The 27,746-nt window shown below is 47.1% G+C and overlaps 2 protein-coding genes across 3 annotated transcripts in view; one reads left to right on the top strand and one right to left on the bottom strand.

Moving 5' to 3' along the window:
• Nucleotides 1–27,746, top strand: part of LOC135898596 (uncharacterized) — a 68,604-nt gene that overhangs the window by 38,235 nt on the left and 2,623 nt on the right. The window contains exons 1-2 of one of the 2 annotated variants that reach the window (XM_065427644.2): nucleotides 16,041–16,413; nucleotides 21,326–21,521. In XM_065427644.2, coding sequence (XP_065283716.1) covers nucleotides 16,318–16,413; nucleotides 21,326–21,521 — 292 coding nt within the window. In that variant the 5' untranslated portion in view covers nucleotides 16,041–16,317. Of the gene's footprint in view, nucleotides 1–16,040; nucleotides 16,414–21,325; nucleotides 21,522–27,746 lie in introns of those variants that run through there. The other variant, XM_070522880.1, reaches the window with a different exon arrangement.
• On the bottom strand, nucleotides 22,626–27,679 carry LOC135898681 (uncharacterized). Its single transcript, XM_065427782.2, has one exon. It carries the CDS (start codon nucleotides 27,528–27,530, stop codon nucleotides 22,626–22,628), a length of 4,905 nt encoding a protein of 1,634 aa, XP_065283854.2. The 5' UTR covers nucleotides 27,531–27,679.

Here is a 27,746-nt window from a genome sequence, read left to right on the forward strand (position 1 = left end):
TGTTCGACGCTTTAAGCGCATTCATCATCACCAGAATTTCGGCCTCTGCAATAATGTATCATTTTACCCTACTATAAAGCCGCACGGCCGCTCTGTATTTCCGGCCCTTGGGAAATTTATTACGCGACGCTGCGTCACCTGCGAAAAGGTGGAAGCTGTGCCATTGACGCGTTGTCCGCATCTCTGGTAACGGTCACCAGGGGCGTTCTTTCCTTGGAAACTGACGCTCACTACATGCCAAAGGGCTTCCGGAGAAAAAATGTCACAAAGTTCGATAGCACTCTTGGGAAGAAATAATAAACAGAAGGCGTTGAAACTTCCAACGTCAACCTCCAAAAATTCAGAAAGCAGGGGCGCTATAACGTAAAACTATTCCAAACTTTTCTATTCCAATTCTGCAATCCACCCACCGCGATTAGCCAAAACATTTTTGGACTACCCCCACTTCACCTGTCTGTCACGCAACGTCACGAAAACCGTGACAGTTCGCCATCTGATATGACGCGTACACACTGATTATGCATGATTTGACCAAACAAAAGAAAATTGGTATTTGTGATTCGACCCCTTTTCGCCATTAGCCCTCGGCTATTGGTCACAAGTTTTCTGGCTGCACCCACTTCACCTGCCTGTCATGCGACGTCACAAAACCGCAAGAACTCACCGCGTGAAAGTGACGTGTACACGTTATAAATGCACTAATATGCCGAACAAAACTGAATTTTCATCTGAAAACCCGCAGGCTGCCCCATTCCGAAAGGAATAAGAGATCGCTGCTGCCGATCGCTCAGGCACTAGCGGCTCACACCTGCCGGAGAGCATAGGTTTATTTGCGTAGAATAACACTTTTTTGCGTGGCCGTGTAATATTTTCGTGCACTTTCGACACGTTTAGGACCTCGTTCTGCCAACTCTTCTTTTCTGAGGGTGAGTTTTAGCATCATTCTTAAGCTTCCGTTGCATGCGGCCGTGATTTTCGACCATCCACCACAAGCTAAGTAAGGGAAAGCGGACCAATCACCGGCGCCGGCACCACCCTCTTGATCCGGTTATCAATTTTGAGTGCAGTGGGTCGGCCCCATCGAATGCCTCTCCACTTGAGCGTGCTCCTCGGCTCTTGTCAGCTAATTAGATAAAACAAGCCGTTCAGTGTAGGCAATGTTATTCGTTTTTCAAGCAAACAACAGTGACCTCCTATGAAAAATGAGAGTATTACATTGGTCTGTTCAGACAACCCCGGGGTTACCGCCTGATGCTTGCGTCAGCGGACACGGAAATTTGACGTCAGGAAAATGGAATAAAAACATATTGGAATAGTTTTACGTTATAGGTCCCCTGGCCAGAGCATACAATCACAACACGCAAGTATTCTGACAGAAAGTATATCACAACTGTAGGGGATAATGTTTTCTAAATCAAAGCTTGGGCCACTATGATATGCTCCTCTTATTCCCAATGATGTCAGGAAACCAATCCTGATGCCACCCCCACTCAGAAGTCTAATCGGGAACAAAGAAATGGTTACCACATACCTTTTCTGAGAATTACCATGGCGCTGAGGTGTTTCTTGTATATATTAGGGTGTCCATTGTAAAGGCCGAGATGCATGATTGAATGCATGCGTTCTAAGTTCATGAACTTGAACTACGTCAAGACAACCTCTCATAGCATTCGCACTTGCCGTATCAGAAGTGAACTGCACCATAGATATAACGGCAGTATTTTTTTACGGTACCAAATTTTAAGAAATAGGCCAATGAAAATCGCCCTGACATTATTGTTATCGTTGGAATATTCAGATGGCAACCTCCGGGTAAGGAGAAAGTTGAGAAATTGTGTGCGTAATTCACGAAGCTGCGTTAATTACGTTTTCAATAATTGATCTTGGGTGGCAAAGTCAAGTCGTGATTTTGTAGCTTGTCTTCCGGATTGTGCAGCTGAGCCAATATATGTTTAATAAGCACGCTCCTGTAAGAGCTAAGCACAAATACTTCAAAATTAAGCGCTCTCTGAAGCGTAACTGACGCGGAAAACGATCTTCGGCAACATCGGCCTGAGTGCTACCAGACTTCTTCGATGTTGTCATCATTGATAAGGCTCCGTGAGCATGTTGCTTTCACCCAGATGACTCTCGTCTTCGCTTCAAATTTTTCCGAAGGCAATGTAAATGTAGCAGTGAACGTGCGCCGCCGAAAGCTTGCTTGGCCTCATAAACAATACACGATTCAATGAAGGTGCATATTTAGCGCGTCATCGCCGTCAAGACATGGGGCTACTGCCGGCGGAGGCGAGATAACGAAGACGAACCACTTAGCCGCTTCTCATGGGGTCATGCCAAACAAGGGCGGGAATACTGACGTCACAGGCGCTTCCTTCTTTTTTCGGCGTTTTCTCTTTCAGAAACAGATAATGCTATAAACGCAGTGTCATTCTATCTTGTCTCGTCATTTTAAATTTCTCTTTAATTGATCTCCGCATTGCATATGTCTGCAAGAGTGCACGCTTAAAAATATTCACACGCTTTGGGGCAGGACCGAAAACAGTAATCGTGATCTGGCTTGACCGCATTTCCTTTCATAAACCTTGCCATCCCGGCACGTGCAGGTCACGAACGGTTTGCGCGTTATCAGCGTGGCACGACATTCTCGACAGGAAAGTAGCGAGTGCCTAATTTTCTTGAAAAGAAACGCATGCAAGGCAGATGACGATTGTTGTTGTGGAACGAATACACAACCACAAGGGTGCAACCGTTCGAATAGCGTAAGTGCAAGCCGGAAAACATTCGCTTACACCCACAAGCGCATTTTACAAGCACACACACAAACACACACACGCTCACGCACACACTCACACACACGCACACACACTCACATACCAATTCTGTCACTCCTCATTGTACGCACAGATATCCACACACACAAAAAATCGCACACATTTGTCCACATGCATGCATGTTGAAACACGAACACACTCGTTCGCACACGTACACATTCACACGCGTCCGTGTATACACAGCAAACCCGCACATATGCAGTAACAAATGCACGAACACGCAAATGTCGTTGAGCACACGCTCCGCGAATGCTCACACACGTGCAAGCACACTCGCCTGCATGAGCCAGTGCGTGTATGCAATTTCGCATGCAAATTTTACTATATGTGCACTAAACTGAGAAACGCATACATTAAAGAGAGCGAAACGATATATAGCAGTTCTCGCAGCATTCTAACTCCGACAGGGACCTTTTCTATGAAATTCCTATACAGAGTCCTAGGACTCTCGATTCCACTGCCCTAAATCTAACAAAGAGTTACCAAACGCTTCACAATATTCATTGCAACAGTCGATATCCAGAATACCAAGCGTCATCTATCTACATGTCAAAAAACAATATCCACCACCTTCTTTGACGGCGCCACCATAAGAAACTTCCCACTCGAAAGCATAGCAACAAGCATAGCTGCTGCTTTCATTCTTCTTTCGTGGTGCGTTATCACCCGTGTTCTCTGCTATAAGGCAAGGCAAAGATACACAGCAACGCCGGCAGCAGTGACTTTGGACTTTTGATTCATTTATTCTCTTTAGAACGGAGGAGGGGGGGAGCGTAGGTACAACAGATTCAGTGAATAAAATAAAATCCGCCACCTAAGTGGTGGTCGACACTGACAACGTTGTGGGCAGTGTACAGCTGTAAACATGTAACACTAAAGAATTTATATCTTATCTTTCTCCCACGTTTGACTACAAGAGCTAGAGTAATAACACCCTCGCCCTCACACCTGATAAACTATATTATTGTCACTTTTCGTTTGAATTTGCTCTCCGGGATTATGCCAGCTTCCTTACGGATTAAGGCTGGAAAATATCTGTTTAGCCTAACACTACGACAACCTGTGTCGGTGTCAATTGAATCACTGCCGTGCTATAACAATGTACTGAGACGTGTTTGAGAAATTTCGCTGTTAAATATTATTTCCGCAACAGCAATCAAAAATTTTGTGACCGTTTGCGGCACATATTTATGTAATAACCTACGTGGGTGCAGCACCAGTGCTTGAAATTGACTTTATTGCAAGAAAAACACGAGTACATGTAGGCACGATGCGTTGCTCATCGGAATCCTTGCGATGGGCTCAATAAGAAAAAAAGAAGATGAACATGTGCAGTGGATACACTGTTGAGTAAACTCATGCTCTTTTCACAATTTCTCCATGTAATTCTTCCAGACTCCGCAAAAAAAATGAAACACTTCTGAGACCGCGCGATATTACTAATCATAACGGCACATAGGTTCCTAATACTAAAAACATCGGATTTACTTGTTAGTGTAGCGTACCGATGGAGCACTCATTAAAGCCATTCATGAACTCCTGATCATCTTTAGCGTAAAATATTCGAGTTCACCTAAAAGGACGACGCCTGCACTAGCTCCAGCATAAGCTACATCTCAACTTTCGAGAGAGGTGATACTGTTTCTGTACCTTCATCTTCTGCACCTTCTGTACCCTTCATCAGTCTGATAAATTGTTTGCGAGTCGAAACGAAAGTCCCCTTAAATCTCGTGTTATGTTGCTTCTCATATGTCAAACAACTGCCTCGCGCGCGAAATAAAAGTTTCTGGCTTACGTACTAAGTTTAATGGCAACGTGGATAAATGTGTGATGTTTCAGGTAAATGCCACGGTAAATTGAATAAGAATAACTTACGTGACATGTACTTGAAGTTGCAATAATGTACCCAACCCTGCACTCATGAATGAGAATATGCTGAGTGAAGCGTACCGTATAGTGCAGACGTGGTAACACTGCAGTATATACCGAGTCTTTTGCGACAAACATGCAGGCAACAAAAAACTGAAACACGAAAATACACATGGCCCACACGAATGTGAGCCTCTGCAAACATCACGTTCTCCTGAAAAAGCGACATCGCCCTTCTTTCGTGCTGTATCAGGACACTTATGGAGGAATCCGTGGGGACCCTAATCAAAACCTCCGCTTTCTCAACTCGGCTTTAGGGTTGCATAAATTAGTGCGGATCCATAAATACCAGAAGTGCTTCTACGGCAACGATGATAGGGTGTTGAATATACAGTGTGATACCGTACACGAAATTGTAGATGATTAAAGTTTCGATTTGAGCTCGTTCTGAGCACCGCAGAATTTCAGAATGACATCATGCACGTGCACTAAGCAGCTGAGCACAAGAAAACGTAAACAGATTCAGCATTGATTCAACTTGCGTTCCTGAAGAAAACATTACTGAATGACTCGGGAGACGTTGGGCATCATCCGCGTGTGGAAAAGCCTTTTCAAGCTTGGATCGGCAAGCTGGTGTCTGTACGAATGCGATACAAATAAATGAACAATATCACGCTTCCTTATTAAAAATATTTTGCTGGTTGCGACGCATGTGCATATATGGCGTTTCTGGAAAATGTAACACTTATATTAGAAGGTTTCGTGTGCACTTATCAGGGTTTATTTTGAGTGCACGTTCATTGCACCATTTCTTTTCAAATCCTAATGCTCCTCTCCGTTTTCGACCCTTTCACCTTTACAATCGTGCAAAGTACCGGATCCGCTGGAACGTTCACCAAGTCATCACCGCCTTTCTATTGAATAAATATTCTTTCCTACAGTAACGGCAGCGCAGAACACCAAAACAGGAAAATAAAAGGTGTGCGGCTAATTACAAAAACCTTTCCACCCAGTGAAAGTCGATGTACAGCGAAGCTGTTGCCGACGTTCAACGACGGTAAACAAGCACCACAAGCACCTCAGGCCCGCAAGCACATGTGTGGAAGTGCAGAATACATGTGAGTTTCTCTAGGCCCAACGGCACGCGGAGCTATCCTTTAGAGGTAATACAATATTGGAAAGTAAATTTCGGCAGTAATTTTGTCAATTCCGACTTACAAGCTAGACAAGGTAGCTTCGGACGGCAATTTGAATACACGAGAAAGCACAATTTCCTTACGCGGAAACTCCTAGACGAAGCCCGTTTACAGCTTCCGTTTGAGGTCTGACCGAGAGGCAACGGCCGCTTGGTGGAGGTGCGGTTCTTTGACACGGTTTGCCACAATGGCGATTACGACTGCTGCACACGCTGTATGACAGGTGCAACGGCTAAACCGTGCTCGCATCAAACACAGATGCATTGTGCGCACACGCAATTCAGGGGCTCACACACGCATTCGGAAGTGCAGCATACATCCTCATTCTCATAGGCCCTCCGATAACCGGAAATGCGAAAGTACGACTTACAAACAGAACATGACGAACATAGAAATATTCTTACAAACCGAATGTACGAGAATACCGGAATCGTCACGTGACAATATCGTGCTATTGCATAATCAGGTGACATCATGCGAAGACGCCTTCGTCAAGTGATAATGTACCTTAATGACCTCATGTGATGCCTCTTGGAGGAGCAGCCCACTATGCCCTTATCACTTCTATGCACTGTATCCAGGATCGGATCACATGTATATGTAAGCAAAGCGCTCACGGGCTCGAAAAATTTCGGCCGAATTCAGGCTGACTGCTTCGCTGTATAACGCCACGCGACTGGTTGCATTTTCGCTTCACTAGCGCATCTATATCTTGTCACGCTCTTTGTGGACTTTCACTGTTTTCGCGCCTAAACCCTTGACCAAGTCGTCTAAATGGCTCTCTACGCGCATTCCGATCTCTTTGCCTATGTTCTTTCTTTCTTTGTTCTTTCTTTTGCGAGCAGCGTCACACCGACACAACCACTAACAATCAGGGTTCCGTATGTCACCCACTCTCGGTCGGTGTTTTAACCTGCAGAGCAGCTCTGCTGCCAAAGCAGCACAGGAGATCGCGCAGCCAGCGAGGTAGACCCCGAAGTACAGATGAAACGACTCCGCTCCACGGTCCTGGTCGATCATCGGCGGGGGGATGCGTCTTCGGAAAGGGACAGCCAAGCCATGTTCCGCTATGGCGAAGAGTATCCGACGATGCTGATATCTGCGCATGTGGGTGGAACACAATTACGAGCATCTCAGATAACAGGAAACGACGAAGCGACCACACTACTTATCACAGCTCATCATGTGCCACTACAACTGCGAGAAGAAGATAATTACGCGTTGTGTTATTATAGGCTGCATCACTAACCTAAGCCTCCGATCAGATGCGACAATTTCTTCGAGGTGGCAAATTGGCCCCACACGCATCGCGGCGCTTCCTTCATTCACTTGAAGATCTCATACATACATCATGCGTTACATGCGACATGCATCTCGCACGTAAAACATTGCGCAACATTATTTTCGCAAATGTATTTCTGTTCTGATTGCACCCCTCATTATGACGGGGCGAAATGCAGAAATGCGCATGTGCCACGCATTCAGTGAACGTTAAAGAAATACAGGTGGTCAAAATTAATCCAGTCACCAACTATAGAGCGCCCCTCATAATGAGATAGTGGCTTTGGCGTATCATATGCCAAAAGTTGTTTCTTAACAGTCAATTGTTCTATGATGATGATTCGGATATTCATAAATGCCATAGATACTGCTCGTTCTCAAATGCCGCATGGCATAGGATGGCAGCCTCGTCAGTGCCACTTGATCTGCGAGACACTTAGCAAAATAAGTACCAGCAAAGTGAGCAAAGTACTCTCACCTAGCGGGATGTAGCCAGTGCATGGGGAACAGTTGAGGATACGTGAAGAGGTCGTCGCTTGGAACGAGGCCCCACTGTGACGCGGCAGATATTTCTTGGTCGCTGCACGCCGACAACACCACGTGGCTACCCGCCTGCGCTTTTGCGTAACAGGCCGAAACGTCTCCAGGGGTACGAATGTGGTCCGTGCACCCCACTATCGAGTTTCGCAAAAATGGGAATAATGGTTTCAAACTGGGTATAGACACCGCAAGGAAGATCTCTTTGCAAACATCACTGAAACATGGAGCCATTGCGCAAGTCATTACGTGCGGCTCTAGTTCCGCGAGGGTCCTAATGGGAGCCGAGAACCTAGGTGTAACCCGAATCGCCGTGATGCTGGTCTGCACGTAATTGCCTAGAAAAATCATGCCGAACATCCACGACACCACTGCTAGATTACGGTAAGAGGGCGCCTGTGCCTCAGGTGTTGTGTGGCACCGACCGAAGAACGTGCCAACCATAAACAAGAGAAAACCCGGCAGCGTTAGCAACGTTCGCCCACAGAACAGAACGCGGCTACGGATATCCACACACAGTGCGACCAATGCGCCAACTAAAGCGAGAACCATCAGAAATTCCAGAAAATAGCTTGAAGAAACGGGGAAAGCCATGCGAATGTCGATTCGTCTTCTGGTGTAAAAACAACAACGCACGGGTGAATAGTAGGCGTGCTTGAAGAACTCCGTTTCAGTAACAGATTCCGTGCTTGCCGGAAGTAATACAAAGTCTATAGATTTGTCCAAAAGGGACGAAATGCCTGCGATTTCAGCCACGTCGATGGTGTTGTTCAATACTCTAAACGCATCCATCATCGCCAGGACTTCTGGCTTTGTATTGATGTCTCCTTTTACCCTACCACGAAGTTGCACGGCCACTCGGTATTTCCGGCCTTTGGGAAACATATGACCCGATGTTGAGTCGCTAGCGAAAAGACTGGACGTTGTGACGTTGACGCGCTGTCCACATCTCCGGTAACGGTCAGCAGGGGCGTTGATGCCTTGAGTAGTGACGCTCACCACATGGCAGAGTGCTTCCGGAGAAAAACGTCGCAGGGTTCGATTGTGCTCTTGGGAAGAAATAATAATCTGAAGGCGTCGGTACTCCCATAATGTCAGAATCACGCTTTCGTGCTGCTCAGGGATATTCGAGTCGAAGGGCAAATATACTATCCTCGGCAAAATCGTAAAGTCGTAGCTCTGTTTTTTCGATATACCGCAATTTCCTTTTGCGAAGAGGGCGTTAAACTCGCATTCTATAGCGCGGTGCTTAAGCGGCACAAATTTGACAGCAGTCGGCAACTCATTCACTCGAGGATAAAAGCGTTCTGTGTCGGAGTTGGTGAGCAACAACACCGTGCGCGCCCCCATCCCCTTTGACGCCCCCATTACGCTGATCAGATTTGAGTGAACTTGAGCTACGGTTAGCGACATGAAAACAAACATCATCGTCAACACAACTATGGCGAAGAGCTTCCAACAAAGTTTCATTGCGTCCATGGTGTGGAAAGATGTATGCAGGGCGTCTATCAATCCGTTGCAGTTGATTTTACTTAGGCCTTTTAATCCGGTTGCGGGAGTCGCTACTTCAGTTCAATCAAAGGTGGTTACCTGGTGCTCTGGATCAGCCAACTGAGTACTATTGCAAAACAGGCGGCTGTAAGATGATTTATAATTGTCTCCCTCTTTTCGCAGGAATGGAAATGTTAGTGCATGCGTCACGTCATTAAATGGCCATCCGAAATTATGCTCGAAGCAGCGATGTGCCTTACGAACCTGATCCACCGCACTTCATTTTTTTCTGTTCTCGAGAATTAGGCTAGCGACACCGCTTACTTCACCAATTTCCCCCGGATGCCTGCGCCTTTTCGTATCCGCCAGAGCAAGGGTTCTACCATCGACTGCCAGAAGAAACAGTAAAATGTGTATCTACTTCGCAATCCACACGGAGTGCACTTCGTGTAATAACATAGAGGGGCTCGCAACCTAGCACCTCCAAGCACAGCTTCTCCAAGCACAGCGGATGCCAAACTTCTCTAGATACAGCAACGCGCCAGTTGCAATTTCTCGAAAGTGACACCACTACGACAACATGACACATAAGGATGTAATATATACTCGACCTATTTTCATCGCCCTAAAAGCTCCCCGTGACTTCTCAAACATTTAGGCACTTCTTGCATGTTTACGAAAACACATGGACAAGTGCCAGCCTAGGCGTTCACTGTACAGGAAAGATTTGCATACGCTGTCAATACGTTGCAGATAAGATGGCTGGTTTAATGCATAATAAATGTACCTGAAGCTCCAGTATCACAAAGGAAGGGCAGAGACCCACTGTAAGAGCAGTTTCTAGTGTTTTCGTTTCTTTCCTTATTTCCCTTTTGGACAAGAGGCTTTTCTATCGGGGTTCCGGATAGATGACCTATTTTGACTGTGTCCACAGGCTGTCTTTATGAAAACGTCATTAGTGCATTTTCACCACTTTTACGCGGCCATTGCATTTCGATGGAGGCGAAATGCAACAACTATCGTGTACTTATATTTGGGTACAATTCAAAGAACCTCAGTTGGTCAAAATTAGGACGGAGTCCCACACTACGGCATGCCTCATGGTCACAGATTCCCATGGTTCTTTCCCGTAAAAGCCCATAATTTGAACAATTAAAATGTCCTCTGAAATTGGATGCTTCGCACTGCCATATATCGCTCTCTAATATTACATGTAACACAACAGGCTAAATAAGCTTGGTTTGTGCAATGTTTTCTTCTGCGCTGTTTTTTTTTCTTTTTTTTCTTTAATTTGTTCTTTCGAATCACATTGTGCTACCTTCAAGTTGGGCGCTCTTTCTCGCCTCCAAGGGGCTTCGAGATGTCGCGCAAAGTCACGTGAGCGCTGTCAAGATCTATGCACGGTACTGAAAACGCAGTCACATGAGGTGAAGTGCGGTTTTCTGCAAAACGAAATAATAATGTCTCAGTAGGGAAGACAAATCCTTCACTTCTTTTTCAGTTAGTCCCAGCATTCAACCTGGCACTTGATGTCACACCGCGCGCAATGCGTACGTAAAAAAAAGGGGGGGGGGGTCTCTGCATGAAACCGGGTTCTTCCTGACCAGAAGTTTTGCGCTTATAGGAGGCAGCCATCTTGTTCCGGTGCCTACGAAAACAGGTGATTGAGTCAAAAGGTGGACGACGAAAATCAGGCGCAGACGTTGAATTGTCAGTCAAAGGATAATGGCGTAACTAGTAAATATTTCAATTCCAATCCGTTCATGTAAACCGCAAAAATTTGAGGCTAATACTTTTACAATCCGTTCTCACTCATGTAGAAATTATACGGAGAGCTAGCAAATGCTGTACTTTGTACAAGTTGCTCTACTGTATTCGTTAACGTCCTGTTCACAACTCAACGGGACAACCCCGGAGGGGCGTCTGAGTCAGCAGGCGTTTGGTGTGTTGTGACACCACGTACCCGAGCACACGAGGGTTGGCCCCTCCCGCGTGTACCCGTGCGCGGCTTAGCCAGTGTCTGGGGAAAGGGGGATGCTGGAGGTTGAGCCGATGCTGGGTGTTTGGACCTTTAAGGCCCCCAGGCGGAGGCAACACACCTCTTTGGCCTCTGCTTCACATAGATGGCACCCCCGGACTGACCCACCCGGGAGAAATCGGTAGTTGCCTTTTCCTGTCTCTCTCTCCCTACAACCTTCGTCTTTTCCTTACTTTCCAGCTTTCCTGTCTTCTTCTTGCTTCTTTTTATTCCAATTTTTCCAGGCAGCAAGGGTTAACCTTGTGTGAATAGCCAACCTAGGTTATTTCATATTTGGTTATAGTGGTAATGTACAGCTGGCGTCTGCAGGCCGTGTTTCACAGGTCCTGCAGCGTCCCCTTGTAGGACTCCATGGTGGGTGGCTGGCGTTACTGCCAAAATATCACATATATTTATGGATAGCTCATTTCCTCAACTAACTGATCGCCCTCAGAAAAGAGGGCGCACCGATGAAGTTTTTCAGCTTTTCGGACGCCAAGTCCACAACTTCCCACGCTTCCATGTAGTTCATTGGGAAAAACCAGGCAAACCAGTGCGCACCATTTCACCTTTCCTTGTATTGAAGACTCTGACTGATGTTTTTGGAGCCGGTTATAAGGCGACCAGGATGGCAAGCGGTGATCTCCTCCTGGAGCTCCGCGATAAGAAGCAATACGAAAAACTGCCTAAGCTAGTGTCATTTTGGGATCACGAACTAACAGTAACACCGCACCGTACTATGTACACCACCCGCGGCGTTGTGTCGGACGATGACTTGCTGGAGCTCACTGAGGCTGCACTCTTGGAGGGCTTCAGTGACCAGAATGTAATCAATGTCAAAAGAATTAGGATGAGGCGAGATGGCAAAGAAATCCAAACCAAGCACGTGATAATCACCTTGGGATCAAGTGTCCTGCCCGAGTCAATCGAGGTAGGGTACATCAAGCTCCGTGTTAGGCCATATGTGCCAAATCCGCTCAGATGTTTCAAATGCCAACGTTTCGGCCACAGTTCACAGAGCTGCCGAGGCCGTCAAACCTGTGCCAAGTGCAGTGCCCATGAACATACTTCTGAAGCTTGCAAGAACACTCTCCATTGTGTGAATAGTGAAGGGGAGCACGCCGCATACTTGCGGTCATGCCCATCCTGAAAAAAAGAAAAAGAAATTGTGACGATAAAACTAAAAGAAAATATTAGTTTCAAGGAGGCACGCAGGCGGGTATCCTACCTGCCCAAAAACACATTTGCCGAAGTGGCGCGTCAGGGGGCAGTGCCACAACGGTCTCTGGCGGCTGTCCGACTCACACCCAGTGAGGCGGCAGGAACGCCATCTGCCCCCGCGGCGGTTGCAGCTAGCGCTGCTCCGTCAACCCAGAATGAGGGATCATTGACCCCGAAGGCTTGCGCAGCCGAGGCGCAGCCGACAAAGAAGGAAAGTGTCCAACTCAAGAGAGAAGATAGAATTCGCAAAACTGTCAAAACTGATCAACAAAGCGAAAGTAAGTGATATTCGAAAATATAATGTGAGAAAGACTGAAGAGGCCGTAAAAACTGGACGCAGCTTGAAGTCAGTGAGAAGAAAACTTGGCATAGGACAAACCAAGATGTATGCACTGATAGACAAGCAAGGTAATATCATCAGGAATCTCAAAGGTGTAATAAAAGCAATGGAAGAATTCTATACTCACCTTTACAGTACCCAGAGGACTCAGGAATACCCGCCGTGGTTGCTCAGTGGCTATGGTGTTGGGCTGCTGAGCACGAGGTCGCGGGATCGAATCCCGGCCACGGCGGCCGCATTTCGATGGCGGCGAAATGCGAAAACACCCGTGTACTTAGATTTAGGTGCACGTTAAAGAACCCCAGGTAGTCAAAATTTCCGGAGTCCTCCACTACGGCGTGCCTCATAATCAGAAAGTGGTTTTGGCTCGTAAAACCCCATAATTTTTTTTAGGACTCAGGAATATTCTATTCGGAACAATAATGAACAGTATACAGAAGCTCCTCCTATAACTGGGGATGAGGTGAGAAGGGCCTTGCAAGGCATGAAATGGGGAAAAGTGACATGATAGGATGGAATAACAGTCGATTTAATCAAAGATGGAGGAGACATAATGCTAGGAAAACTGGCGGCTCTCTATAGGAAGTGTCTATCGACTGCAAGGGTCCCAGAAACCTGGAAGAATGCAAACATAATAGCTTACTTACTTACATTAGCTTGCTCCCAGTATTATATACAATATTTACCAAAATAATCTTTAACAGAATAAGAACAACACTGGAATTTAGTCAACCAAGGGAGCACAGATCGCCTACGCAAATACCCTAGAAAATATCTACAGAGAATCCACAGCCACCTTAATTCTACACAAGAAAAGTGCCCATCCAAAGGGACACATGTTTGATTTTAACAATGTAACCACACTAGCACGGGAACACCGATGGGGCCCAAGAAAGTTCGTAGAATCATGGTTCATCCGTCGTAATCAATCTTCATGTAACTCTAACCGTGGCCCCCTGCCGGATGTTTACGGCAGTTTCATAGATAAATAGGATGTATTTCTCATTTGTTGCCATCGTGTACTGACGATGCCACCCGCATAGGTGGCGAAACGTCTATGTTTTGTTATTTTTCGTTAAGTAAAGCCAGTGAAAACAACACTTTGAAGCATGAGTTCCCCTGGCTTTTGGAACATTTTCTCACAAGAAAAGTAGGAAGATACCTATAAAGAAAGGTGTCAGACAAGGAGACACAATCTCTCCAATGGTATTCACTGCGTGCTTAGAAGAAGTATTCAAGCTATAAAACTGGGAAGGCTTAGGAGTAAAGATCGACGGCGAATACCTCAACAGCCTTCGGTTTGCCGATGACATTGTCCTATTCAGCAACAATGCAGACGAGTTACAACAAATGATTGAGGACCCTAAAAGGGGAAGTGTAAGAGTGAGACTGAAGATTCGTATGTAGAAGACAAAGATAATGATAAATAATTTGGCAAGGGAACAAGATTTCAAGATCGCAGGTCAGCCTCTAGAGTCTGTGGAGGAGTACGTTTACCTAGGTTAACTAATCACAGGGAACCCGGACCATGACAAGGAAATTCACGGAAGAATAAAAATGGGTTGGATCACATACGGCAGTCATCGTGAGCTCCTGAATGGGAGCTTATCGTTATCATTGAAAAGGTAAGTATACAATCAGTGCATCTTACCGGCGCTGACATACGGCGCAGAGACTTGGATGCTGACAAGGAAGCTTGAGAACAAGTTAAGAATCGCGCAAAGGGTGATGGAAAGAAGAATGCTAGGCATAACTTTAAGGGACAGAAAGAAAGCAGTTTGGATCAGAGAGCAAATGGGCATGGACGATATTCTAATAGACATTAAGAGAAAAAAATGGCACTGGGCAGGTCATGTAATGCGCAGACTAGATAACCGCTGCACCATTAGGGTAACACAATGGGTACCACGAGAAGGGAAGCGCAGTAGAAGATGGCAAAAGACTAGATGGAGTGACGAAATTAGGAAATTTCCTGGTGCTATTTGGAGTCGGTTGGCGCAGGACAGGGGAAATTGGAGATCGCAGGGAGAGGCCTTCGTCCTGCAGTGGACATGAATATGATGATGATGATGATGATGATGATGGTTGTGGTGGTGGTGGTGGTGGTGGTGGTGGTGGTCAGCTCGGAAAACGCTTTTGCATGTTCCCTGAAGCTGTGGCCAAAACTTCGTGGCGTCCACCCGGGCACCGTCTGCGATATCTCCCGAAACTGAGGCTTGCCAAAGCACACCGGCGACATATACATTCATTGTAAACACGAAGGAGACGGTGGCAGTTGAGGCAAGCAATGGACGCGTCACCACGTGATCAAACATGGTAGCGCCCACGGGATCACCTGAGCAACATAAGGTATAGACTTGAAGATGACGAAGATACTTTTACGAATTGTCCAAGACCATTGTGGGGGACAAGCCATGAACCAGGTGGTGATGGCAAGAAAATTTTAAAAATCGAGGACACATAAGCACTTCTTTTGAGTTGTGAGTGCGAAATCATTAGTTTCCAATTGAACGCCCCTAAGCGGTCCTTAGTGTTATGAACTCCGAGGCGCAGTTAGAAAGCAGGCGAGAGCTTGCGCGAACAAGGCATGCGTGGATGACACAGGCTTTCGGGAGCGAAAGCGAGGTTGACGTGGCGTCGCAGTGAGGTCCCCTCCTCTCACGCAGCACCGCAGCAGTGGGCGTTTCCTTCCGCCCGCTCTGCTCCGTCAAAGCCCAAGCCAGCAAGCGCGAGCCAGCGTCACGAGCGCACGCGAGGCGGGTTCGTGACGTGGCGTCGCAGCCAATGTGAAGTTAGGTGCCGTTTCGCTGCTACAGACGCGGCCGGGTTTATCGCTCAACCGGCAATTTGACGCTTTCGTATCAACAAAAGATGTAAACGAAGTTGCGACAGAAACCTGTCATGAATTAAATATTGCGTAATAGAGCAGTGAGCGTTGCATAGACCGGAATAAATGGCTTTGCACTCTCTCTTGACTTTTTCTCCTTGTCTTTAATCTTTTACTGCGCTTTACTTCCCTCTCTAAGTAACGGGTAGCCAAGGGGACTCTCACCTCGTTAACGTCCCCTCCTGTCATTTGTACTTTTCTCCCTCGCTGGTGTTGTCGGTATCCTCCTTCACGTCTGCATTACATTTAAGCTTTTCCTATTGTTCTACGCCCCGCTGCTTGGTAAGGCCCCGTTGCGGGCACGTCCGATTAACTAGAATCATCATCGTCAACATGATCACACCAGTCAACCAGCCAACCAACCGGCAGCGCATCGCCAGGCAGACAAATGACGACCATGTCCGCGAAGGCCTACGGAGACCGCAATCCTGACAGGTTCTTTCGTCGCTCCCTGAGGATCCTCGCCCTCGTGGCTGTGCTCTCGTTTCTCGTCTTCGTGCTGAGACCCCTGCGGTCTATCGAAGGTCCGTTGTCCATCGGCGCGTACCAGGCTTCGGCCATCGGCTCGTCCGTGGCGGCAGCCGCCGTCCGGTACGGCTGCGACCAGGCGTCGGAGGACGCGCGCGAGGCCATCGACTTAGTAGTCGATGGCCTCGCGATGGGTCGTCGGAGTCCTCGCCGACCCATGCGAGGACTTCCACGCCTACGCCTGCCACCCGACCCGACGCAGGGACAGGGGACAGGTAACGTTTGATACATACTCGATCGTCCAAGTTAAGCTGTCGGTAACCTTAGTAACGAAAAATGGTGATGCAGATCCAAGCCATGCACATGCTGAAATCTCAGACGCAAAGCTTTCGTGACGTGGTTAAATAAATGTCATGCAAGTAAATATATTTACACAGCGCCCTGCACCATAGCAAATATTTTTGAAGCGCTAACAAGAGACACGGCATAAGAGAAAGGTCATACACAGGACAGGCGCTTTTTCTGTGTATGACCTTCCTTTTGCGTTTGCCCTGTGTATGACACTCCTTTTGTGCTGCGTCTCTTGTTTGTGCTTTGAAAATACTTGCCAAATATGCACCAACTAGGCCAACAGAAAGTTCTGCATCATAGCAGTTATCTGCCCTCCAGTGAAAACGCCAAGACGCGCGAGACCTCCACCACGTGACCCACGTGGCCGCGCATTATACTGTGTCCATAATTGGCCCCCTCTACTATGACACTGTACCCAGAGTCAGCTTACCCTCTAGGGCGGGCCGATCCCGGAGATTTGGCCACTCAAAACTGCACTTTACTACGCAAAAGACCGAACGATCAGATGCACCAAACCGTAGAAAAGTGCACATAAAAAGGTTTCATTCATTTACGAATGGTGATCTTGATAACGTAGATTTGTTGTACTTGAGATATTTGTGTATCATTTGTCTCACCACTGAGTGATTCCGCAGAAAACAAGACCAACGATCAGGACGCCGTTAAGGGTAGTAAAGACAGTAGTGGTGTCCTGCATATGAGCTGTTCGAGAAGAGGGCAGCACCTTGCAGCCACGGTCAGGTAGGTGAAATCATAGCAGCTTTCACGTGTCACATGATTTCGCATTTGCGCAAACGAGGAAGAGAAAAGCAAACAAGTAAATGAAATTTAGTACTCGATGGTCTCTTTTGCCTTATAGCCTTTCAGTAAATGATCATTTCTGGGCGCTATCTTTTTTTAGAACAAGGCCTTCTTAGTTGACTTTATACACGGTTGGCGTATCTGCGATCTCATTATCTTGCAACAACTGCCAGAAAATTACGGTCTCTTAGGTGACTTGTAAAATTCACATGATCTTGAAAATCCTATAAAATGTTTCTCCATGCCAAATGTCATATGATCTTGAAAATGCTATAAAATGTTTCTCCATGCCGGAAAGACCTAGCAATAGCAAGCAGCTAAGGACACGATAAACGTTAGTATAAGGACCCGTAAACGGAGTCGGATGTGCTTGCGTGATTGTCGCCTTCTGCCGAACAGCCACTTAGTGCTAATTTACTTCGCGTCCTATGCCAGATGGCGCGAGGTGCCTGTGTCCATTACATGGGAAGGAAAAAGACGTGGCTTGGAGTAGCTTACCAGTGTACAGGTGGTGCATCGCAAGCAAAAATAAAGAATTGATTGACTGCGTTAGAACCGATAATAATGAATTCGAGAACTCTGGCCAGGTGATATTCGAGGGAGATATGAATGTGCACATGGACGATTCAGGCGGATATACTGATTACAACAGTTCTCTAGCGCTGGATCTGTGTGATGAACGGAAAATCATAGTAGTTATCAGGGGAGAATAAGTGTTGTGAAGAGGTAACGTGGCAATGCGGAAATGGGAAGTCTTGTATCGATTACGCCTTAGTCTCAGAAACAGTCTTTGAACGACTAGGCCAAATGAGGATAGATGAACATGGAAAAGGTATTCTTTGTAGTGACCATGATCATTTGTACTTAAAATTAAGGAAAGGTACAAAAGCAAAACACGCACTAATAGCATCGGAATTTCTAAAAATTAATGATCGGCAAAAAACAGAGATTGCGAAAAAAACAGAGAGAAGAAAATGGAGGCGTTTCCTACAACAGTCTGGGAACATAAGGAACTGGTAGACGTTATGCAGCGGAGATACACAGACACGGCAGAAAAAAAAAGGTAAACCAAATGTCTATGCTAAACTAGAAACATCGACGTAATTGTGCCGGAAGCATGATACGAATAAGACACGTACGAAATGAGTGAATAGTGGACAATGAAAGTAACAAGGAGACAAAATAGTGAAATACAGTCAACATTATACATCGAATCATTTGAACCACCGTGTACATCGACTTTGCCTTTTTTAACGTCCAGATTTAGTATACCCCCTTTCTCTTTGTCCAACTCTTCCAGTAGTGGCAAGGAAAAAAAACATGGAAGCTGAGCTGTGGGCCAACTGATTATTCAGCTTACAAAATGTTACACCAGTTTACTTCTGACTGCAGAGCGCTGCTACACAGGGCACATGACATCGTTAATAAAGACACCACCACATTTTAGGAGATGTGCCACTTGCCGCACTCCGTCACTAATGGTTAAAAAAACTGACAACCAGTTTTCATGGTACCCATATTTTTATCATCATCATCATCAGCCTATTTTATTTCCACTTCAGGACGAAGGCCTCTCCCTGCGATCTCCAATTACCCTGTCCTGTGCCAACCGATTTCTACTAGCGCATGCGAATTTCCGAATTTCATCGCCCCACCTAGTCTTCTGCCTTCCTCGACTGCGCTTCCCTTCTCTTGACACCCAATCTGTAGCTCTAATGACCCACCGGTTATCCATCCTACACATTACATGCCCTACTCAGCTTTATTTTTTTTTCGCTTAATGTCAATGAGAACACCGGCTGTACCCGTTTGCGCACTGATCCAAACCACCCTCTTTCTGTCTCGACGTTGTGCCTAGCCTTCTTGGTTCCATCGCTCTTTGCGATGGAACGAACTTGTTCTCAAGCTCCTTTGTCAGTCTCCAAGTTTCTGCCCGATACATCAGCACCGGTAAGATGCACTAATTGTGCACCTTTCTTTTCAATGATAATGGCAAGCTTCCAGATAGAAGCTGGCAATGTCTGCCATAAGCGCTCCAACCCTTTTTTTATTCTGCTGTAAATTTCCTTCTCATGGTCAGGGTTTTATGCGAGTAATTGACCAAAGTAAATGTACTCCTTCACAGACACCAGAGGCTGACTGGCGATCCTGAAGTCTTCTTTTCTTGCCCGGCTATTCATCATTATCTTTGTCTTCCGCATAGTAATCTTCAATGCCATTCTTACAGTCTCTCTATTAAGGTCCTCAATCATTTGTTGTAACTCGTCTCCAGTGTTGCTGAGCAGTGATGTCATCTGCAAACCGACGGTTGCTGAGATATGCGCCGTTGATCCTTACTTCCACGACTTCCCAGTTTAACGGCTTGAATACTTCTTCCAAGCACGCAGTGAATAGCATTGAAAAGATTGCGTCTGCTTGTCTGACCGCTTTCTTTATAGGTATGTTCCTACTTGTGGAGAATTAAGCTAGCTGGGGAATCTGTAGATATTTTCTAAGATATTTACGTAAGCAACCTGTACTCCTCGATTACGTACTGCCTCTATGACTGCTGGTCATAGAGGCATGACCAGTATAACCATAGAGGCTGCTTATCATTTTTCTTTAGTTCAATGGAAAGCTCACCGGTCAGATTGTCTAATCATGAAGGGCTAACGCGGAAAACTCCGTGGAACATTTTTATCGTATTTTTTCTGTCTTCAGTGATGTAGTCGTTCAGTGAGGGCATGCTGGTGAGCGCGAGGCATGCTGGTGAGGTGAGCGCGATAGCGATTATACGCCGGCATTAGTGGGAGGCAGACGACAAGTGTGGACGTAGCTGTAAAAAAGTATGATTTTGTTTATCAAGTTGATGTTCCCGCGATTCATGTTTCCCGAGATGTTAAATTCTTTCTGTTTTAATAGCTATGTGTGTTCATGGTTTCCTGTCCAACAGCTTTGGCATTTAAACAGTCAAAATGGAACCAATCGGATCGAAAACGAAACGACGCCTTTGCACGTGATACGGAGTTCAGCATGTTGTCGTACCGAAGCTTACGTTTTGGTTTCCGAAGCACAGAATAGTACGCAACTGTTTAATAATATACCAACTGCAATTTTAAGCAATAATTATGCTGTGCTTAATAACAGTCGACTTATGTACAGTAATCTAATAAAATACACTCGAAGTACCAAGGATTCACTGCCAGGCCCTCGCCACTTACTGGTTTTTGAGACTTTCTTTGCCAATATAAAATTATAATCACTACTTCAATCGCGAACAGCGTGCTGGATTTTACCACTATAAATCTTGGCAATGTTATTTCCATCAACGTCTCACAACATATTATGGCTAGTTATCAGGCCCTTTGAGTAGTAGTTTCTTTTTTTTTTTTTGCTGCTCCTGCAGGCAACATTTGCCTTGTGCATGTCGTTCGATCCTGTGATTAAAGTATTTTTATGCAAAAGCGCCCTGTTCTTGAGTCAAATTTTAATTATTCAGTAATTGTGAGGACTCGCTAGAAAATGCAGAATGCATCTTTCTACCAACATCGCGTTCTTTCAAGCTGCCTACGACACCTTCAAATAAAATTATGCAACACTTGGCGCATTTATTGACAGGTACTCGCAAATTGTAACTGAGGATGTTATTTTACTATTCTAAATCAGATGATTATCTCTCCTTCTTCCCACCCTACACGGACGTGGATTAAGAATGCAGGGGCAACGCTACGCAAAAGCTACTTCCAGAAGTGTTTTATTCGCTTTGGAGGACACAGTTTCCGCAAAAAAAAGAAGGTAGAGCCGGTATGCATATAACAGCACTTTTCTAAGATTTTCAATTTCGCGTATGCGGTATATGTTTTCATTAAACACTTCAAGACAATGATACTAGATTGCACCTCTATATTGCTTTACTGTTCTGAAGCATTTACGCTCCGGGACATGCACAACGAGTACGCACGACGGTAGGTAGCGTCCATCGCAGCGACAACGTGCCCTTGAAACGAAAATACAATTTCTGATTTTCTGCGCACACTTCTTTTGCATATGTTTTAGCCCGAGGACGAAAGAAGGACGCTTCAGCGCGTGCTGCTCGAGCTGTCCTTACGGAACGACAGCGACCACGTGGCCACGCAAGCGGCCACGCTCTTCAAGTCGTGCCTCGGGACGCCTCTCTCACTGGAGGTCGTGCTTCAGCAGAACATGCTGGAATTCCTGAATATCTCTAAGTTAACCATGGAAACCGCATTGGGTGAGTATGCGCAGGTGCCTGTATTAACAACCAAGCCTCCGGCGTCATAAGCTAACGCTGACGCGCTTTTAAGATTTAATTCACTTCGCTAATGGTTTCGTTAGCCTAGCTAGTACAGGCGAGATGTATTCGAAGGTTGTAGTGCGAGTCCATTGGTAACACAATATACCCGTTCTCTGATAAGATTGGCCCATGGACTTTTAGAATCAAACACACGCAATGAAGCCGTAGCTGTCGCAATGTATCATAAAGCACTACAAAAAGGTTTGTGCCCCCATCGAAGGCAAAACATTACTAAGCTTTGGTAATTAACAAAAACCACCATGAATGGGCCCGGTATTGCACAGACTCTGCGATTGACCTATGCACCTTGGAGCGAAGTATTTAGCTGCTGCGCTGCGGGCGGTGGCTTCGCGTCGCTGTGTCCAGGGTTGCCAAGTCTTCGGCAAAAAAGTAGGTGAAATTCCGAAAAGTAAACAAAAAAACATCGACAACTGCGGCAAAAGCTTTAATTGGTAGTAAAAAAAAGTAGACACGGTTTGACAAACCAAAACTGCCAATTTTTGGCATGAAAATAATGAAGAAAAAAGCGAGAAAGGCCTGTAGTTTCCTGCTTCACTGATGGCAAGAAATATCAGTACAAAACAAACTTTATCACTTATTATTGTGTCATAATTTACCATAATGACCAGCTGACGTCCTTTGATAATTTTCACCGCCCACTTTTGTGCTTTCTCATGGCAGAAGCGGTGTTGCCAGTTTCACTGCAATTGTGAGGCTTGGGCTGAACGCAGGAAGACTCGCATAGTAGGGTAACTGTTTAATGCGGGTTAAGGTTACATTTAATACACCGACTGATCACTCCAGCGGCAATGGCTTGACTGCCTCGCCCATCGCGGGCAAATAGCAAAAACACAAGCGAGGCTCCCGGAAACGGAAGCAGGACAAGGTAGGTGACGATGTCGCTGCGGCTACTTGTTGCGCAGGTCACGTTGCGCCATCTGTAGCAGCCCACACCAACTGGGCCTAGCACACCATCACGTCACTCACATTCCACCCCGTCCGGATGACCAAGTCCCTTGGTCTAACTTGGCGTTCATATAGTCACTCAAGCACGAAGTCTCGCAAGTGACGGGGAAGGTGGCGCACACGCTGTTGGCGCTGAGGCTGTGTTTGGTGTATGGCAGTTTCATCATCAGGGACTGTAGTGGCGGATGTTTCCCCTTCAAGGCTGGACGAAAGATGTGCCACAGGAGATGACGGAGGTACATACAACTTAATTTGTGAAACATGCACAGTTCTTGGCTGGTTAAGCAGGCGAGCTGTCATTCCTGACACACGCAAAGCCTTAAATGTGGATGCAGTCAACTGCTCAGTGAGACGGTAGAGCCCTCTAAAGCGCGGTGCCATTTTCTCGTGGGGCGCTGGCGCTTGACGTTTGATCCATACTAGGTCACCTACTGTGAAGATATGAGAGCGATGGGTACTGTCATAGTGACGTTTGCGGGAGGCTTGAGCTGCTTCGGAATTGGCAGATGCCTCTGAACGTTGCGCTGTTACATCAAGGACGCGCTCAACAAGGCCGGTTTGTTGGAGCGACCGTTGTTGCTGGAGAGGAACCTTAGGCACGTAGCTGAAGAGTAACTGGAATGGCGAAAAGCCGGTGCTCGAATTCACTGAAGTGTTGACCGCAAAGGCTGCTTCATGGAGCTTCGCAGGCCAAGATAAAGGTTCCAAAGCACATATTTTCCTTAATACTGTAAGTAATGTTCCATTGCTTCGTTCAACGAGGCCATTCCCTTCAGGTCGGTAGGCTGTTGAATAGTGTAGCTCAACGTTATGTAAATGCATGAACCGCTTGAACTCTGTCGACTCAAAGGCCGACCCATGGTCTGAGAGACAGTGGTCAGGTGCACCATAGCAATAAAATACTCTATGCAAAGTCTGAATAACTTCGCGTGCCGAGGTTGACGGAACGGCTCCTGGAGCAATAAAGCGAGTTGCAAAATCAATCACGTTCAGTATGTACCGTGATGAGTTGCTGGGAGGCATAGTTATGTGGTCGATAGCAATGCTCGAGAATGGAACATCTGAAGTTGGCATTTTGCCAAGAAAACCAACACTTCTTGAGGTTGGACGGTTATACTGCTGGCAGCATTGGCAGGATGACACGTAGCTCTTGACTGCCTTTTCCATATCTGGCCACCAGTAGCGGTCTTGCACTTTGTGTAAAGTCCGCTTGACGTCGAAGTGACCTGCACCATCATGTAGTGCCTGGAGAATGGCGGGACGCAATGACGATGGCGCTACAACAGCATATGTTCCTGAAGGTGTCCGATGGTATAGCACGTTGTCGATTAGGTTGAACTCGGCCGGGGCATCTCCGTTAGCAAGGCTTTGAAGAATTGCACTGCATTCGGGGTCTTTTTCTTGAGCGGTAACCAGCGCTTGAGCGGAGTGTGTGACTGCACACGAAAGTCTAGACAAATGGTCAGCTACAACATTCTGCCGTCCAGGCAAATGTCTGACCGAGAAGTCAAATTCAACCAAGTCCATGAGCATGGAAGTAAATCTGCGAGATGGTTTCACACACTTCGTCAAGCAAGCAACAGTCCAGTTATCTGTAACTAGGACGAACTTCATTCCGATTAGATACTGACGAAATTTCACTGTTATTGCCCAATGTACTGCGATGCCTTCCCACACGTTACTGTGAAGCTTGCGTTCGTCTAGCGTCAGGGATCGGCTAGCATAGGCAATAACACGTTCTTTGCAATCCTGAAATTGTGACAATACTGCTCCTATGGCTTCACCAGAAGCATCAGTGGTTACTGTTGTTGCTGCATATTGATTGAAATGAGCAAGTAGCGGTGGCTTTGTAAGGGCTGAGCGAATAGCTTGGAAGGCACTTTCGCATTCTGGGGACCACAGAAATGTGGACGACTTGACAAGGGCTTGAAGAGGGGCTACCACTTTAGCGAAGCCCTTGATGAATCGACGGTAAAAGCTGGCTGTCTGTATCCAGGAAAGGACTTCCTTTTGGTTTCGGGGAGTTGCGATACGGTACATGGCAGCTGCTCTTTCTGGATCCGGGCGATGGCCTTCGCTTGAAATGATGAACCCAAGAAATTTGATGCAAGCGAGGCCGAAGGAACATTTCTCAAGTGAGGCCTTAAGTCCACTGGTATACAGCAACTGGAGGGCCTCTTCCATCAAGTCTGCAAATGTGGCGAATGACTCTGCATATATAAGGATGTCATCGAGATACACTCGTATGCCGCATTTATCCGGGCGAGGCTGAAGGTCTTGGAATACCAGTTGCATGGCTCGCTGAAACGTGGACGGCGCATTCTTTAATCCGAATGGCATTCGGGTCCACATGTAAGTTCCGTGGTGGGTGATGAATGCGGTTTTCTCATAGTCCTGGGGTCTCAAGCTGACTTGCCAGTAGGCGCACTTAATGTCCATTGTGGCGAAGTAGGCGCAGCCAGCGATGTCCTGGATGATGTCATCCACCAGAGGTAGGGGGTGCACAACCTTGATTGTACGTTCATTAAGTGGAATGTAATTCACACACAAGCGTTTCTTTCCACTGCGAGACACCACAACGACTGGGAATGCCCACGGGCCAGATGCAGGGAGGATGATATTTTGAGCAAGAAGCTTTTTAATTTGCCTTTCGAGGAATTGCCTGTCTTCTAGCGTATATCTGTAAGGGCTGCGGCTGTACGGCACGGTATTGGGCAGCAAATCAATGCGATGTTGAGTGTCAGTAAAATGACCAATGTCATCTTCATGGCGAGAAAAGACGGCATTGTTCTTGGCCAGTATGTCAGCAATGACAGTTTGCTGTTCAGGGGAGAGCTGGCTGCCTAGGCTGGCTGGTGGAAGTTCGGGGTGGATGGTCACGGGCACCGTAGTGCAGACTTGTAGTGTGGCAGTGCTGCTTTCCAGCGGCACTGTCTTCGCCACCAAAACTTGCCAGGGAGGCTCTTCTGGCGAAGGTAAGGGTTCTCGTTGTAGACAGTCTTGTGATGCTGCTTCTGCCGGCGCAAAAAGTTCTGAGCGGGCTAAAATGACGGCATTGGCCATTCGCGGGACCAGACGCTGAGTGGCTAGAAGCGTTACACCCGTGGCTGGATGTTGTAGCTGAGTGGGCTCTGGTGGCTGGAAGATCAAGCGAGCTCGTGCTGCTAAAAACCAGTCTTCACCCAGAATAAGGGGTAGGACGTTGTTATCCAAAACTGCTGCCTCAACCACACCAGTGATAGGGCCAATAGTTATCTTAAGGAGGGCGGACCCAACTGGTAGCGCTGTACCACCTCCAACAACGGCAAGAGGGAAATTAGTCCATGGCAAGATCATTGCGGAAGGTAGGATGGCTTTAGAAATCAATGTCACGTTCGAGCCAGAGTCCGGATATGCTTCATGTTCTCCGACTCCTGCAATAGCCGCCGTGAAAAATGGACATTGATGTTGGGAGCCTTCAAGTTTTTCAGGCATACTGTGAAAGGCCCGTGGCTGCTGGGCATCAGGGATGGTTGACGGTGGTGCCCTGTTGCTACGCGAGGGACATGCCGACGCCAAATGCCCTAACTCTTTGCACTTGTAACAAGTTGCTTGTGCGATGTCTTGGCCGCTCCGGAATGCTGGGGCCCCATACTGCGCAGAAATGGCTTCGTATCTTCGTTCCTGTTGTTCCTTAGGCAACTCGGAAATGCGCTGTCTTGGCTGTGCTGTTGTAGCTGTTGGCGGAGCTGGTGGCTGATAGTTATATTGCTGACGTCCTGAATTGCCACTTTGAAATGAACGAGGGGGTGGCTTCTGTGGAAGCAGCGGCTGTTTTACGCTTGCCCTGTCATGGGCACGTTGAGTGCACTTGTCTAGGCTTGTGCACGTGGACATGAAGTCACGCACTGTTAACGGCCTATTAGCCGCGATGGCCGCAATGACATGTGGTTCTTGAAGACCTTGTAGTAGGTAATCAATCTTCTGGGCGTCGGTAAGGGTGACGGGGCAGCTTTCAACCACACGCAGCTTTGCGTAAGCGTAGTCTTGTAGGCTCTCACCTGGGCCCTGTCTGATCTTTATGACGCGTTCCTGCCATTCGATGAGGGTCAGCTCCGATGAAAATGTTTCCTTCAGGGCGGCGCTCCATGTTTCCCAGGTTGAATGGTGATTTCCAAAAGCGAGGTGCCAATTACGAGCTGTGCCTTTCAGTTTACTTGCGGCAATGAGACGGGTGGTGGCGTCGTCCCATGCGGCAAGCTGCTGCACCCGGCGGACGTCATTGAGCCAGACATTAACATTTTGTGCTGGAGACTGATCGAAGTACGCAATCGATGACGACAGGTCTGGCAGTGTGGTAACTGTAGTCGAGGGGCGTGGCAGCTGTTGAAACAGAAGTGCCAGACTTTCGAGCGTCGCGGTATCAAGGGTCAAGCCTGAGTTGCCGGCGGTACCCGCCCTCTCCACGCTTGACCGTGGCGTTGCTTCACGACGTTGGTGAATGTCGGCTTCGAGGCGCTGAATGAGCTCTTCCTTAGAGCCGGTGCTCTCTAACTCGCGTCGGGCCAATTCATCGCGGATAAGGTCGACTCCGAGCCGCGACATGGTCGTTGAGTCAAGCTCCTCCCAAATAATTCCTGGCATGACGCACCGCAAAGTGAGGCTGGGCGCACGGGAGACTATAGGCGAGTGAGCGCTAAGCCACAGGTTGTGCGCGGGATTCAAGTTAGTTCCGGGCTGGTTGTGAACATTCACGGCACTCTTCATCTGACGGCCGTGCTTTTCTTCTGATGCGGAGTGAACACAGACGAGCGGTAAAATGGCAGAAGTATCTTCAGGCGTGAGTCTTCGGCGGCGTGAGGGCGCGACTACAATGACGAATGCGGCTGAAGAGGCGTACTGACCGTCGTTCTTGCGCTGCCGTGGCTGAATGGCTTGGCAGAGGTTCGGGGTCGACTGCGCCAGATGTGAGGCTTGGGCTGAACGCAGGAAGACTCGCATAGTAGGGTAACTGTTTAATGCGGGTTAAGGTTACATTTAATACACCGACTGATCACTCCAGCGGCAATGGCTTGACTGCCTCGCCCATCGCGGGCAAATAGCAAAAACACAAGCGAGGCTCCCGGAAACGGAAGCAGGACAAGGTAGGTGACGATGTCGCTGCGGCTACTTGTTGCGCAGGTCACGTTGCGCCATCTGTAGCAGCCCACACCAACT

The sequence above is a fragment of the Dermacentor albipictus genome, chromosome 8, assembly GCF_038994185.2.
Source record: "Dermacentor albipictus isolate Rhodes 1998 colony chromosome 8, USDA_Dalb.pri_finalv2, whole genome shotgun sequence".
Lineage (NCBI taxonomy): Eukaryota > Metazoa > Arthropoda > Arachnida > Ixodida > Ixodidae > Dermacentor > Dermacentor albipictus.

Bases quoted from the DNA above. Each gene is read 5' to 3' on its own strand.
- LOC135898681 (XM_065427782.2), bottom strand. From the start codon at position 27,530: ATGCGAGTCTTCCTGCGTTCAGCCCAAGCCTCACATCTGGCGCAGTCG.